We start from the raw sequence: 17,116 nt of genomic DNA on the forward strand, positions 1-17,116 counted from the left end.
TCAAATCAGTTTCGTATTAAAAAAATTGGACAGTGAATAAATTAACGGTTGACAAAAACTGTTTTGATCACATAGCTATCGATATCCGATTAATGTAATTTTTTATTAGCATATAGTACTCGACGATTTGTACACATTAAACGGTTCAGATTATCAAAACGGGATCCGTGATGAACCCCCATGGACCCAACAACACAGTCCAGTCCGGCAGTCCGATCCCGGACTGGACAGAAGCCATACCCTATCCGGTATATCTGAAAAATAAATGATTCTCACCGTGATTTTATGGTGGACTTTATACACATGATTTTATTGTGTAAATTCACATTAAAAGGTAAAAGATTTAGTTAAAAAGCACCCTAAGTTTGAATAAATTATATATTTTTTTATGACACAAACTTTTATAAAAAATATATATATAGCATTTCAAACTTCTAAGTAAGTGTAGCCTCTTTCCAATCTTGAAACCCATCATCTTCTCTCTCTCCAAAGCATGCCATAAGAGTCTCAAGACTATCATCACACACACCCCGTATTAGGTTTTCATAAAGTCCACTATTGAGCATGATTTGTGATTGTGATGGTAATGGTATGGCATTTGCCTCACCTCATGAGTTCATGTTTCAAACCCATGAACTCAACCACCCTCCTAGCATCCTCCCTTCATGTCCACCCCAAGACTTCCATGGTCACCCTCTCTCTCTCTCTCTCTCTCTCTCTCTCTCTCTCAATTAATGGATTGCTAACATTTGTGTTGGCTGCAGGTGCCCAAACGAGGAGATCGATGTCGTTTTCGGGTATTGGGAGCAAGTGGGATCATCAAGAAATGCAAGTAGAAGATGACATGTCTGATGATGATGATGGAGGATCCAATTCACAAGTAGTGCTTGGAGAGAAGAAGAAGAGGCTAGGGATGGAACAAGTGAAGGCACTTGAGAAGAGCTTTCATGAGTTGGGTAACAAGCTTGATCCTGAGAGGAAATTGCAGTTGGCTAGGGCTTTGAATCTGCAACCAAGACAAGTTGCTATATGGTTCCAGAACAGGAGGGCTAGGTGGAAGACTAAGCAACTGGAAAAAGACTATGATCTCTTGAAGAGAGAGTTTGAGTCACTCAAGGCTGACAATGGTGCCCTTAAGTCTCATAACAACAAACTTCATGCTGAGGTTAGTCTTAATTCTAAAATTTGAATCAACGGTATCGATATAAATTGTGTCAGAATGAATCTGATTAAAGTTGATTTAAATTTTATGTCAGAATGAATCTGATCCAAATATTTCAAATTCTGGACACCTTTTTATTGTACTATTTTTGCAAATTTTAATAATTAACCAATTTGACTATGAATAAATTTTGGAAGTGAGTTTATGTTTTTTCTTTGGTAATTATAGTTTATGCGTTTTCAGTCTCTTTCTATGTGCTCAGATGTTTTATGTGGAGATAGGGAACATAAAATTTACAGAAATGCTAAGAAAAAATATCTAGAAAATTTTTCAAAATATAAATGTATGATGTGGACTTAAATTTTGTGTTATCAATCTCACACAGATATTTCAAATTCTGAATTTTTCCTTAAGTATTTATTTTTTATTTTTTGAGTATGTAGTATATTTGGAAAATTTAATAAGCCAATTGCCAGTATGAATAAATTTTGAAAATGAGTTATGGGTTTCTTCGGCATCTTAGCTTTATGATCTATGTAATTGAAGCTTGTGAAATTTTTTTTGTGTTTTTTTCCTTTTGCAATAAAGGCTAAAACCTAACCAATCAAAGGCCCACAAGGCCTAGACTCTACAATTAAAATAAATTCTCATAACCCGAGAGCTTAGGTTAAAATTGAAACAACTTCTTACAATCCAAAATTGTAGGTTAGCTATGAAATCTTGCTATACTTGCTCATGATTGGAAAAATTATAACTGTTACTTGAAAGTTTGTGATTAAATGTGCCTACTTCATTCATCACATTTGAAAACGTTTTACTTCATCCAGTTGATCAAAATTCTTACATTTTACTAAAAAGTTAGGTATTTAGTCTAGTTAGACATTTCCTTTGCCGCAAGCTATAACTTTCCTTGAACTAATCCAAAAAAAAAAAGTACGATAAAATATTAATTTAAGAAAAGCCGTATGGGATTTGGCTCCAACCATATGTATCCTAGTACTTGTGGAGTTTCAGTGCCTATAATGAACTTAAAAGTCATAACCTTTTAATTTGCTTTTGAGTCAATTGATTCTTTCATTATGGTATGGAAGCTTCAAGTGTAACAGACCCTTTTGCTTATTGTCTTACAACCTCAATTAATTAGTTGTACCTGCCATCATTTTATTATATGATTTCAGGTTTATTGATTCATAGGCAGTAATATTTTTTTATAAATTCATGATACATCATAATTGGGTGTGATCCAAATGTTGCAGTTATTGGCTCTAAAAGGTATAGAATCAAATGGAATTGGACCTATTAACCTCAACAAAGAAATTGAGGGTTCAATAGAGAGCTCATTAGATACTTATAAACATATATTCCATTCATCTACTGGAGCTACAAGTAGTGTTACTCATCTCCTCCAAAGCTCATCAAGATCAGACCTCCAATGTCGGAAAATTGATCAGACGGTTCCAGATGAAAGCTTCTGCAACATGTTCAGCAGCATTGAGGATCAGCCTAGTTTTTGGCCATGGCCAGAGCAGCAACATATCCATTGAAACCAAACCCAAACTACTGATTCAGAAACAGTATCACGAAAATGAAATGTGTGTGACTCACAATTCTAAATTTGAATCCACACCCATGTTTCATTTTGGGCAAATTATATCAGTGGTTCATGTAATTTGTCTCTTGTATCAATTTGTTTCTTTTTGTTTCAATTTTGCCATTTAATGTTTCAGTCTTTGTCAATATTGACCAATTGTTAGATAGTATCATTTAGTACTCTAGGTATGCACTATCATTTCCATACATATGCTGAGACATATTCATTTTGCAAAGGTTTGGAACATTGAGGAAGAACAAACTATTTATCTTAACAATAATTATAACAGATTCATATAACATGTTGCATGACATCTGCCAAAGTGTGGGTCAGAGTCTCGTGTCTGCCAGAGGCCATGAGACAAAAAGATTTATAAAAATAAAAAAAATAAAAAGAAAAGATTCTTTCGTACATTTTTTTTAAAAAAAATTAATTGAAGGTGCTGCTTTAGAGTTTCATGACTTCGTTCGTACCATATAAAAATGTATGGAAGTGCTTTGAAGAAGGTTCTTGTGATCTAGAGGAAATAGGTTGGCACTATTTTATTAATGGGTTAGTGGATTTTTTTTTAGGCTTATTTTAATATTAGGTAAGCAATGAGATTTGAATATAATTCTAATGTTTGCTATGATATTTATTTTAATTACTAGGTAACAAATGAGATTTGAGCAAAAATCTATTGTCTGCTATGATATCATGTTAAATTGTTAATCATCAATTCATTAAAAAGCTTTAGACTATATTATATCCTTGTGAAAGTTTAAAAGAAAAAATCAAAATGCAGAGAAAGAGTAAGAAGAATGGAAGCAGGGGAAGGGGCCAAAGAGATTAAGACAGAAGAGAAGGGAAGAAAAGGATGGGGGTGGGTTCTGTTCTCCTTGGAAATGGGTCATTTTCATTGAAAGAGATATGTGTGCGCTGTGCATGTATGGATCTCTGACAAAGAAAAAAAAAAGTGTCAGATGCTGCTGTGTGTATGCCAGAAAATCCATGTGCCTCACTGCCACTCCCTCTGCTCCTTATCTTTCAGCAAACATGAGGATGCATAAATGGATAGATGATGGATGCTAGTTTCATCAGTGGATTACTCATTTCAATTGTATCTGATTTTGTGATTAGATTCTGTAAACATAAAACAAATGTAAGATTGAGAATTCATCTTATTTTTTCTAAGAAGTCTCAATAACCAAATGGGAATAACCTACCGACCCACCTCTATCTTCCGTTCAAACAAACAAAACATAGTTGTGTTATGCACATCAAAAGAATTTCACAGAATAAGACGTGGATGTAACCCATAGTATTTCGCAGCTATAATTGCCAACACTTCATCTCACATATGTATATTTTGTGTCCACTACTTCATTATTTTAACAAAATGAAAATACAAGTTTAGTATCGTTCTAAAGAACCTAAATCCCTAACCATATTTATGTGTGAACCTCAGCAAAACTTTGGTGGGAATTGTAAGGCAAAGAATTATTGCCCACCTATGTGGACCTAGAACACCAAAATAAAAGTATTAAAGATAATCCTTTTGAATTGGAGTCTAATGATCATTTGGTAGCTAGTTTTGGATTGCAAAGGCAAGGTTGCATAATAGCCATAAAAGAGTGGGCAGGCAGGCAGGTAGGTAGGTTGTGCTTGTAAGGCCCTGAGAGAATGGTTCATTCATGGACCATACAATGTCTGTGGTTTGTCATTCAGTTTATTGTATTGAAGGGTTTAGTTCACCGAATGTGAGAGGGAACATGCGTCCTATAGTGATGTCTATTCTCGTAAGGTATATATTTCTCTCACATATTTTGGATTGGACTATAATTGATGTAGTAGTGTTTAAAAAATGGAAAAAAAAAAAAAAAAAAAAATTGTAGTAGAAGACATGATCTCTTGAATTTATATAGGATTTTTTTTGAAAATATTATTAATTAAATGAATAAATAACTTACATCTGCAAGCTTATACATGTACTAATAACAAACTAAACTTAATATTTGTAGAATAGATAAATTTAAAAAAATTAGAAAATTGAAAATTGATACACAGAGGAATGTTGAGTAAAAAATAAATTATAAATCTCAACTTCACGCTACTTTGAACAAATCTCACAACATAAAACGAGTAGATCGAAAAAGTTCCAAAAAGTTGGGAGTCCATGGTTGGGTCTAACCCATTAAATGATGGGTCAATCCAATTATGGGTACGCAAATTTTGAGCAAAACTTCCGTTACCTTGAGCAGTGGCGGAGGCACATAGGGCCCGGGGGGTCACGTGCCCCCTAAGTTTTGGGATTTTTTTTTTTTTTTTTAAACATGAAGAAAATATTTTAAATAAAAATATTATTTAAAGTGAAATATTAATGACATTTTTTAAATTATGACAACAATATTAGTTATTTTGATTAAAAATAAAGAGACTATGATAAGTTATATTATTATCTATGAAAATTTCAATATAATAGTGATATCTATCATTATTGACATGCAAATATAATTAATTTCAATGAAAAATATGAAATTTATTGGATTGTTAGTTACATCCTCCATGTGGAGTTTATCCTCCATGTGTTTCTTTTCATTCATAACTAAAATGACCGCTATATAAATTATAATCAAGCAACACATCTTCAATTATAAAAAATAAAAAAATAAATTGCAGTAGGTCATAACTAATATAAGAATCAATCATAACTAACTATTACTTGATATATAGTCATAACCAAAATAACAACCACAAAAAGCTATAACTAAATTATATCTAACATTATAATGTGTTATAACTATGGACTATGAAGATCATAATTGCGACATATGATAAACATTTTTTTTGCGGTATGTTTTATAGAATTTCTCTACTAAAATATATCATTTCTATCTCAACTTATCTTCTTTTTTAATTTTTCAATCCACCTATAAAATAATTACTCCCAAATATTTGTATAAAATTTAGGAAAAATTAGTCTAGGGTCCCTCTCCCACTTTTCATAATGGAAAAGATCCACAAAATTATTTTTTGATGTCTAAAGTCCCTCCGATCTATCACAGAGAAATTTAGCCCCATTCTTTTTGTCTACTCTCACGCACACACACAGACATGTACATACATACATACAAAGGCGGTGAGTAAGCTTGATTTGAGTAGAGAGAAAGTCGAAGGTGATCGATTGCGTCGGAACAGTCGTTGTTGTCACAGTCCGGCACCGGAGGCTAGGGCTTGGAACGGGGCGTGTCTACGGCCTCGCAACCGAATCGGCCATGCTTGGTTCCGCCACGGACCGCCTTGTCCTCCGTCGTCTTCCTCAGCCTCTATGGCCCGATGTCAAGGCAGACAATGTCAAGGTCGTTCCCGTTCGAAACACCTTCACCATAACCCAATCTCAAACCATTGGAGTCTGGCAGTGAGGTTGCTTATTTGTCACGGCCACATAAGCAACAACATAGTCATTATACTCCAAAACCAGAACCTAAAACAAAAAAATTACTTTTTTCATAGCTAGCCTCTCTCATCTCTTTTTTTTCCTTGTCTTTTGTTCATCAATATCAGTTCCAAAGAAATTCAAAATTTCTCTGGAGATAAATTCAAAGTAGAATTTCTCTGTTGATTGGTGTGAAATGGCAAGAGTAAATGGAAATTTGAAACATCAGTACAGCCACTTACAATAGTAGCAACAATGGTGGAGGATCAAACCCACGATAGAGAAATTTGAAATTTCTCTGGACTCCATGAAATTGTGATTGAATTGTGATTGAAGAACTATTAATTTGTTTGTGCAAGAAATTGTGATTGAATCAGCAGCAGTAGAACCAAAGATAAATTGATCAAATTAGAGTTTTATAGTTCTAGAGAAAATTCAGAATTTCTCTGAGTTCAACTCAGAGAAAATTCAAATTCAAATTTCTCTGTTTAGTAGCTTCTCACCTTGCAAATTTGCAATGATTATATGGGTGATAAAGTTCCTAATAGAAAAAGCAGTTCCTCTGACATGGGACTTGGTGGACATTCTCGTCATCTCCTGACTATGCAAAACTGTGTGCGCGCGTGTGTGCATGATATATAGAGAGAAGTCGGTACCATACCTATTTAGTACTTGTTGCCTTAGTACATCAATTGGCCTTCGCTTCAAAAATGTTCTTGTGTGTGCTTTTATTCTGGGCTTATGCATGATCTGTTGGTGGTACAGAAGCAACCAAATGTGTCGATTTATCCATGCAGTTAATCAATGCCTGCAACAACAGAAAAAAAAAAATCATTTTTTTGGCCCAAAAATAAGGGAAGTGATCATTTAAGTGTTGACTAAGTTGTGTATTGAACTTTTAACTTTCTCAAGTGTCCTATCTTTGGAAGGAACCAAGGAGTTTTTTCAAATATGATTAGACAAAGTGCTACTAATAATGAATTTTGCAGTGATTAATATTCTATGGAGCTTTGGATGGACCTGAAGCCCATTGCTTGTTGCAAAGGTGAAAACTTGGGGCTGTCAACATAAAAGCGTGGCTTCAGAATTTAGGGAACAATATCTGATATGGGCCTTTAAGAAACTTGCTACTTGTAATTATGGAAGTGGTAACTAATGATTAAGAGATTTGATATGAATTTGCCAGTCATTTCTTTTTTTATTATTATTTTTCTTTGTTAAGCTATAAACTACATTGAATGATCTTATATATCGAATGAATATGCCATTTGTTGTATATTGAAAACTGGTAGGTTATGAGTATTTTGTTTCAGTTAAGTTTGAACTGAATTTTTTCTGGGTTAAAACCAGAGAAATTCTCTGGTTTTTGAGCTAAATTTTCTCTGGGTTGGTCCAGAGAAATTCTTCCCAGAATAATTCTTTCCAGAATTTCTCTAGACCAATTTTCTCTGTGACGTGAATTTTTTCTGGACCAATTTTCTCTGGGACTGAAATTTCTCTGGATTGATGTTGAGGGACCTTAGACATCATAAAAATATTTGATATCCTTTATACTATAAAATCATAATATCATGGACCTTAAAAAAAATACCCCTAAAATTTTATCTCAAATTCTTTAATTTAAAATTCACATTTATCCAAATGAACTCTTAATATTTAAGTTTAGTAACATCTCATTGTTATTTATTATGAAAAAAAATTAATATTATCATTAATTTGTGTCACATTTTCACTGAATTCCTTACTACGCCATTGCCATTGAGTACGCTTGCAATCTTGCTTCCACGCTTGCCACTCCCAAAGTTCTAAAAACACTTCGGCCATATGTTCTACATGAACAACCCATAACAATACATAAAGTGAGATTCATTATTCATAAAAATATTCGATTAATTAATTGATCATCATGGAGATATGTATAGCAGAATTTTTGAAGCATATGTTAGTGGCTAATACTATGGTGGCAATAATCACTACGTCAAAATTGGGCTTTAGCGGCGGTTTTTTACCGCCGTTAAAGGCTGTAAAACCGCCGTTAAAGCCTTTAACGGCGGTTTCGTTACCGCCGTTTATGCGTGTGTCGGAAAAAGTGAAACCGTCGTAAAAAGGCAAATTACCGTCGTTAAAAGTCGACCAAAAACGGCGGTAATATAGGACCAAAAACGGCGGTTTTTTACCGCCGTAAATAGGTTCAAATTTTTCAAAAAATAATTCTTTCTTCTTGCACTCCCCAAGTTTTGAACCCAAGACCTCTCATCCACCAACACCAACCACTCTGCCACAGCCACTCTTCATGAAATATATTCCTAAATAAATATTTAAACATTACTTTTACTTTATTGTAGATGGTTTCGCCGGAGCTCGCCGGAGCTTCGCCAGAGCACGTCGGAGTTTCGCCGGAGCTCCGCCGGCAAAGACCGCCGTCATTAACGGCGGTAATGATTGGGAATTAGCGGCGGTTTTGTTACCGCCGTTAAAAGTGGGCATTAACGGCGGTTTCGTTACCGCCGTTAAAAGTGGGTTTCATTACCGTCGTTAAAGACATTTTTAGTGGCGGTTTTTTTAACGGCGGTAACGAAACCGCCGTTAATGTCATTAATGGCGGTATTAACGGCGGTTATCGTTACCGCCGTTAATAGTACCTTTAACGGCGGTTTTCGTTACCGCCATTAAAAAAACCGCCGTTAATGCCCTGTTTTGGCGTAGTGAATATGGAGGGCAAGTATTGCTAGGTATCATTAAAACAACTTGTTTAAGTTATTTAAACAAAGATTAGTGTAAGAAGGGCACAAGACATTATTAAAAGATGGAGAGATTGGTCAACTGTTGAGGTTATATTAAGAATTATTTGATCAAACAAAACTCATTATAAAAGATGAACACTAGCTTGATCAATGAAAACCAATAAACTACTCACTCATTTTCAGGGGACATGTTTGGTTTATTCACAATGGTGAATGAGAGGGTAATTTTTGGTAAAAATTGGGCCGAGCTATGTGATGGGCTTTGTGGCCCAAAGTGCGAAGGACTGGGTGGGAAGGCCGCAACGCTACTCCGGCCCAGGAGAAGTGTAGTTACTCCGGCTAGGAGAGGTAAAAGTTACTTCAGCTCAATAAAAGATAGAGTTACTTCGGTTGAAAGGTTGTAAATGTACTTCGGTCCTGGAACAGCTTGGAGTTAGACCGGTCTTGAAGTCTACATCGGCTTTAGAGGTGTACCGGTCTTGGAGTTATACCGGTCGAGAGTCGTTGTTTCGGTCCAAACACACCATGGGTTGAGCAGAGGAGAATCGAGATATGGTGTAGCGAGCAAAACCGAACTAAGGATAGGTCGGCCTAATCTGTGGCTCAGCATAGCCAGTGTTATTTCGGTCACATGGTAATTCGGCCATGGAGAAAACCATCCCACTTGGTTTAAGCAGTGGGGGAGGGTGTAAAAGGATAAGCATTATCCTTAGGAGAATAAATCCTAGGAGGACTCTGCATGGAGAAGTACAAGTCCTACTAGGATTGTGCCACGGAAAACTTATAAAAGCCCACAAGCATCACCTTGGAGGAGGTAATTGAACATAATTCTTTCTGAGAACATAGAGTTTTGTCTATTTGTCAAGTTTTCTGACTTAGGCATCGGAGAGGTTTCCGGCACACACCCGCCGGCTAGCTCACGTTTGTGTTTTCAGGTGACAAAGCGACGTCGTACGGAGGAGCGTGGACTTGGTCAACAGGATTATACGAGGAGAATTATTTCCTCCCCGTACAGTGAAGTACAAGTTTTGTATAAGATACATGAGATGGTTAGATTAAGCTTCTAATCATGGTATAAATTATTTATTCGGCGCTGCTTGAGGGCCCGAATTTCGGGGCTCGAATGCCCCGAAATTTCCACTTTAGGTAAAAAAAAAAAAAAAAAAAAAGGAAAAAAGAAAGAAAAAAAGAAAACAGTTTCTAAAAATGGAAATTAGGGGCATTAGGGGCAAATTTTTTAGGGCCACCAATCATTTTCCTTATTTTTTATCATATGTAAAAAAGTAGGGTGTAGGATGTGAGATGTGGAGCCCACCTCCTTCTAAGGTGGCCTTTTATATGATCATTAATGGTAGGATGATCATTTTTTTATACATTATGATTAGCCGAGTTTTTTTTTTTTCTATTTCACGCAGAGTCAACATTAAGCTGGCACTTTCTGTAAATTAACCATTTAGATTTTTCTCCCCTACTTACCAACACAATATTAAGGGTTCGTTTAGGAACAAGTTAATTTAGTAATTTTTTAGTTATTTGACTAAAATATAAGTTAAAAAAAAAATATGTTTGAGATGATTTTTTGATTTTTTACGAAAAGATGTGTAAAAAGTAGAAAGAAAAGAGAATTTTTGACTTTTTTGTATGAATTGTTGGCTTTTTGATTAATTTAGTAACTTTTTGATTTTTTGGCTAAAATTGAGGGTTCCCAAACGAGGCCTAAATCCATGTAAAAAAAATGGTCCAAATCTGTTCTTTAATTTAAGCTTTTAGGCCTCGTTTGGGAATAGGCTAATTTAGTAACTTTTTGGTTATTTGGCTAAAATATGAGCTAAAAAAAATTAGTATGTTTGGGATGACTTTTTGGCTTTTTAAGAAAAGATGTACAAAAAGTAGAGAGAAAAGAGAATTTTTGACTTTTTGATATGGGTTGTTGGTTTTTTGACTTTTTTAGTAACTTTTTAACTTTTTGACTAAATGGGCTAATCTATAAAAAGTTTAGATCTCATTTGTATGGAATTATTATTTTAAGTTGAAATATATTTAGTTTGTATGAAATTTGACATTAAAATTATTTATTTTTGAATGATTGGAAGTGAAATAGATGCAAATTGTGAAATGTTTATAATATATGTATTGTTTTGTTTTATTTATATACATGGTACATGTTGTACGGAATACATACAAGTTGTGGTTAATTATTAAAAAAAATAAAATAAAATGATATTTTTGGCGACTAAACAATTGGTAGCAAAAAATTGAATAACTATTTTTAGCGACTAAATAGTTAGTAACTAAAAATAAAATAAAATGAAAACAAATCTTTTGACAACTAAATATTTAGTAGCCATCCAAAAAGCAGACTTTAGGCGACTAATACTTTAGTAACTAAATAAAATGAAAAAAGAATTTTGGCAACTAAAACTTTAGTAGTAAAAAAAAAAAGAGCGAAAAAACACTTTTGAAATCATACTTTAGGCAATTAAAAACATTAGTAGCTAAACAAAAATTAGACTTTAAGCGATTAAAACATTTAGTAGCTAAAAAATAAAATAAGATGAATAACCAAAAAAAAATTGGCGGGCAAAACTTTTGTCGTCCTAAATAATATAAGTTTTTGGCAATAAAAAATTTTAGTAGCTGCAAATATGATATTAAATTTATTTGAAAACTTTTGATAACTAAAACATTAGTCACCAATTGAAAACCTTCGGTGACTAAACTTTTTTAGTTGCCAATTACCTTTGCAGACAATTATTCAATAACTAATCTGACAACTAAAAATTTTCATCGATAAAAGTTTTGGGCGACTAAATATGACTTTTGGCGACTAAAAATTTAGTCGTTAAAAGCGCCATTTGTTATAGTGATATAGCACAAATCCGTTGCTTAGATTGTTCTCACCCGCCCAAATCTAAACCGGAAAGAAACCGTTCTTTTATTTTACTCTTTTGTGACACTTCTTAGATCTATCTATCTATCTATACTATTATATAGGTTGGATTTGGTATCCAAATATTTTGTGGCTTCTCTTTTTACCACATGACAAATTTTTATATCCTAAAAATAATAAATTATTATTTGAAGGCATAAGCAAAGTTTGACCCCAAACCTTTTGGTTTCATTAAAAATACTTTTATCACTTAGACAATACACATATTATGATATTAATTTCTTTATTATTTATTTTTATTCTTACTTATTTGAATTGTACACGTATCGCGTGTGCCACCGGTTAGTATTGATATATGTGAGAATTATTAAATCCAAAACGTGTCACTTTTTATGTAATAAAATAAATATGGTAAAAAATATAAAAATATATTATTTAACCATTTTAATTATATTTCATTTGGTGCCTACATCTTGATTCTTATGTTTTAGCCTTTTGGGCCGATATGTCAAGGCCCAATGGCCGATATGTCACTATATGGGGTTTTGTCCAGGATTGGAGTAAGTGGGCCAACATGCCTGCTCGTGCCCATTTACCACAAAAATGTGAAAGACCATCTCAAGACCCATGAACGTATTGCTGATTTGGGTTTTTACAGCCCAATGCAATACAATTAAGCTAGGGCCATATATGGATCCAAGTTTGGGGTTGTCATTGGTCCATAAGCTGTAACATTTTCATATTTAGATTCAAGTTAATCAATTCGTGAAGCAAATGTGTTGAATACTTTTTTGCATCATAGAAAATATATTTTAAGTTTTTTTGAGTGGAGAGAAAATTAAAATAAAATAGAGAACAAGAAGAACAAAAAGAAGAAAGAAAGAGTAAAATAATTGAGTCAGCAATCTAGTTATATTACATATACTCATATGTTTAAAAAATAATAATCAATTCATATTAATACTTTTGTAAGAGGTATTTTGTAATGTAGTGATGAAAAGTTACTTATAAAGTAAAGTTGTTGTTGATAAATAAATTCAAAAAGAAAAAAGAAAAAAAAGTAAAGTTGTTGCAATAATCACTCAAATTATCATCACCTAATAATTATTCGCATCTTTCACCTTTGACAGATGCGTTTTCACAATTTTTTCTAACTCCACTATTCTCAACAACATTTATCATGAGAAATTAGTCCAAATGATGTTTTAAATTAATAATTATTTATTTAAGTTATAGAACTCGTCATTTTTGTGTTAAAGTTGTAGAAAATAATATATTAGACGGACATTAATCAATAAATAGAATGGAGTATCTCAAAAAAGACTGAATAATTTCTCATTTTTTTTATAATTTCTTTTAACCTTCAATTGAACAAAAGAATGTCATATATCTTGTACATAATTATAATATTTATGGGACCAACAAATTACAACATTTGTCCTTATAAAACATGTGCAAATATAGTCGATGTCCATACTTTTTTTCTAGGAGCAATAATAAATAAACTCTTAACAAAATAAATATTGAATTTTTATTTTCTTAATTTCAATTTTAATCTTTTTATTTGTTTTAATTTAAACTATCTTACTGACGGAAAAATAGTAATTGAATTATTAAACTCAATGAGAAATTATATTTTGAACATTTTATGTACATATATATCAAATTTAATGACTAAAATATTATTTTTTGATTAATTTTATTTAACAAAAATAGATAAACGATTTAGATTCAAAAAATCAAAAAACTAACCATTAGTATTTCAACAATGCTAAGGACTTAAAAAAAAAAAAAAACATTACTCAAAAAATAAAATATATAAACCACATTCATTATAAAAATGGTCCACACAACACAACTGAATTCACACCACACATTTCACTTTTGAATTTCTTCATCCTTTTAACTTTTTTTCAGGTACAAATCTTATTCCAATAATAAGTAATTCATATCAAATATAAACATTTGGCGAAAAAGTCAAGAGGGGATAATAGGGAGGGAAGGGCATATGTGGCCCAATCTTTCAACAGATTCGATAATAAATTATAAAAATTCATTCTTATTTTAAAAAATATTTAAAATAATTACACTTTAACTTAATATTTTAATATAATTATATAAACATAATTAATCTTTAATTAAATTAAACTCTATCGTATACCAACAGTAAATTAATTATTTATTTATTACCACGTCCATTATTATTATTATTATTTATTATTAATATTATTATTTATCTATTATTATTTATTTACACTTTGACTCCTAAATTTTTTACTAATTATATTATTTTATAAAATTACACATAATAATACAAAATCAATCATATATTTTCCTAATTGCGATTAAATAATATTAGTATAAATTTTACAAAATAATTAAAATTTTGAGTTGTTGCAATCTTCCCTGCTTTTAAAATTTCATCCTCGAAATTTGTCATATGTGCAAGCTATCCGCTGCGCACTCTGATAAATATATATCAGATGATTAATCTGATAGAAAATATTACCTCAAAAAAAAAAAGAACTTTACCAAAAACCACTCACTGCCTATTGGTCAAAAATTGTTTTGGGACATAATGAGAAACAATCGGTGACTTTAAAAACTTTTCATTAACGGAAAATAGTTTCAAAATTAGTATCTTTATAATTTGAACCCACTTTTAAAAGGCGAAATATTTTTTTTTTAATACTGAACTGAAAATTATATATATTTAATTATATTACAATTTTTGTGGGTGCTCGAACCCGACATCCTTTGTTTCTTTTCCTTCTTTTGCTATAACAAATATAAATTATATCGATTATCCTTCACAAATTATACACAAAAAAAAATTAATATATATATAAAATCATATAAAATTATAATATAATTAAATTTACGAATATAATATTTAGGTACTAATTACCCCTTATCCTACTTCTTAAATGTGCGTGTGTCCTATGCTCCAATGATGATTTTTTTAATTTTTCATAAACCATTGCTCTGATACCATTTGTCACGGCCCGCTCCTTGTACCCGATGGTTAAGCATCGTGATAGCCAGTAACTAAAGTTACCTACGGCCAATTCTTAAACAAATTAATAAACGCGAGCGGAAGTAATATTTAAGTAAGGGTACCAAAATAATCATCGGAGTTTCTTTTTTTATTACAAAATGTATTGACCAAAAATGTCGATATTTACATATAAAAATATCATAAAAGTGCTGTGTGTGTCTATTCCGCAACTCCGCATCTAAGACTTTCCAAAAGTTATTTTAGAATTGCATGTTTCCTGAAAATTGGTAAACAACTATAAACACATGACAGAGTGAAAAATATTATATTAAGAGTATAAGGAACACGAAATAACCATAGATAGCTATATAGCCAAAACATTTAAGATAACTTAGTCGGAACAAATAATTATTTAAGTAGCAAAATTGAGATTATGTAAATAAATAACCATAAACACGGTAATTTGGTAAACAAATCATTTAAGTGGCAAAAACTGAAATACAGAAATTATGTAAGTATATAACCATAACTAGGGGTGAGCATGGTCCGGATTGGACCAGATTTGGATAAAACCAGGATCAATCCGTTATTTATGATTCTTGAAAAATCGAAACCAATCAAATCCGTTTAAATCTTTGAACCAATCTGAACCAATCCATGTTTTTCAACATGGATTGGATCGATTTAGGACCACGGATTCACATAATTAAATAACAAAAAATATATATATATATAACACTTTAATTTTATAAAAATATAAACATAGCGCTATATTAGTTCTACAATAGCAACACGTTTTTCTATAATAGCAACATAATGTTTTAGAATTTAAACAATCATAAAAAAACTGGTTTCACCATAAGTATTTAAACCATTACAGATTAAAACTAAAAACTAAAAAACAAAAGTAATAAAAAAAGATATTATACGATGTTTAGGTTTGAGTTTAGATTTTATATAGAATAAAAGAAGATGCTATGGAGGAGGATGTATAATAAAAATATAAACTATTTGTATACGGTTCAGATCGGTTCCAATCTGGAATCGTGAGGTTCAATCCGGAACTAATCCGTGGACTATGGATTTTTAATTCTTCAATCCGGAATCAAACCACGAATTCAAAAAACAAATCCAAACCTATCAGATTGGACTGGACTGGATCGGATTACGGATTTTACGAATTTCTTGTTCAGCCCTAACCGTAAGCACAGTACTGAACATAATAGAACAGAACAAATGTCATAAAAGTGACAATCAGAACAGAGGTACGGATTCAAGAGGTGGCTCGTACGAACTCTAGAGGTAGCTTCCACAATAGTGTAACACTTAGCTCCGTACAACACTTTGCTCCGTACAAAACAGAGATTAATGGATACATGACAAACAGAGGACCACAAAGTGGTCAAACAGAGGTCAATGGTTATTTAAGTCCCTCAAGGCGTGGGACTTCCGTGGTGGTACTTATAAATAATAATTGTTTATAAAGTCATAGTCAAATATTCTTTAAAATATAAACAAACATATTCATGGGTTTCATTTTCACAAATAGGGTTCAGAAATTAAACCACGTAACTGAAATAGCAATATAACTTATAATAATTTATAAAACATAATTTATATACACTAGATATGATAAGTCAAACATACATAAAACATATAATAGTAACTCAAGATATAATAAAATTCACATTAACTTTAATAATTCACTCTTTTTTTTTTCACTATTAAAAACCCTCTTAACTTCATTATTTTTCTTTCCTTCCTTCTCTCTTTTCTTTCTCTTTCCTTTCACCCTCTCTTTCTTTCGGTAATAAATCATAAAATTTAATTTTTATTTTTAATAAATATTTAAAATAATTACACTTTAACATAATATTTTAATATAATTATATAAACATAATTAATCTTTAATTATATTACACACTATCATATATCAACAGTAAATTAATTAATTATTTTACTATCACATATTATTATTTATTATTATCAATATTATTATTTATCTATTATTATTTATTTATTTATATTTTGACCCCTAAATTTTTTACTAATTATATTATATTACAAAATTACACATAATAATACAAAATCAATCGTATATTTTTCTAACTGTGATTAAATAATATTAGTATAAATTTTACAAAATAATTAAAATTTTGAGTTATTACAAGTGTGGTATTTGGTTATAATTTTAAAAAATTAATTTCACATTCATTTTTGCAAACACATCTGCCCGGTCATTCTCTCCGGACATTCGGTCAGTTGACCAACTAGTTGACCGGAACAAATTTCGTTTTTTTTTTTGGCTCTTGTTAT

General features: G+C 31.7%; 1 protein-coding gene across 1 annotated transcript; it reads left to right on the forward strand.

Moving 5' to 3' along the window:
* Positions 1–434: 434 nt before the first annotated feature.
* On the forward strand, positions 435–2,868 carry LOC114296399 (homeobox-leucine zipper protein HAT7). Its single transcript, XM_028240689.2, has 3 exons — positions 435–688; positions 765–1,165; positions 2,419–2,868. Exons 1-3 carry the CDS (start codon positions 565–567, stop codon positions 2,704–2,706), a joined length of 813 nt encoding a protein of 270 aa, XP_028096490.2. The 5' UTR covers positions 435–564; the 3' UTR covers positions 2,707–2,868.
* Positions 2,869–17,116: the final 14,248 nt, after the last annotated feature.

The sequence above is a fragment of the Camellia sinensis genome, chromosome 4 (assembly GCF_055761805.1).
Source record: "Camellia sinensis isolate YWXY chromosome 4, ASM5576180v1, whole genome shotgun sequence".
In the NCBI taxonomy this organism is placed as follows: domain Eukaryota; kingdom Viridiplantae; phylum Streptophyta; class Magnoliopsida; order Ericales; family Theaceae; genus Camellia; species Camellia sinensis.

Bases quoted from the DNA above. Each gene is read 5' to 3' on its own strand.
- LOC114296399 (XM_028240689.2), top strand. From the start codon at position 565: ATGATTTGTGATTGTGATGGTAATGGTATGGCATTTGCCTCACCTCAT. The intron at 689-764 runs GTCACCCTCTCT...TGTTGGCTGCAG, and splicing joins TCCACCCCAAGACTTCCATG to GTGCCCAAACGAGGAGATCG. The intron at 1,166-2,418 runs GTTAGTCTTAAT...CAAATGTTGCAG, and splicing joins ACAACAAACTTCATGCTGAG to TTATTGGCTCTAAAAGGTAT.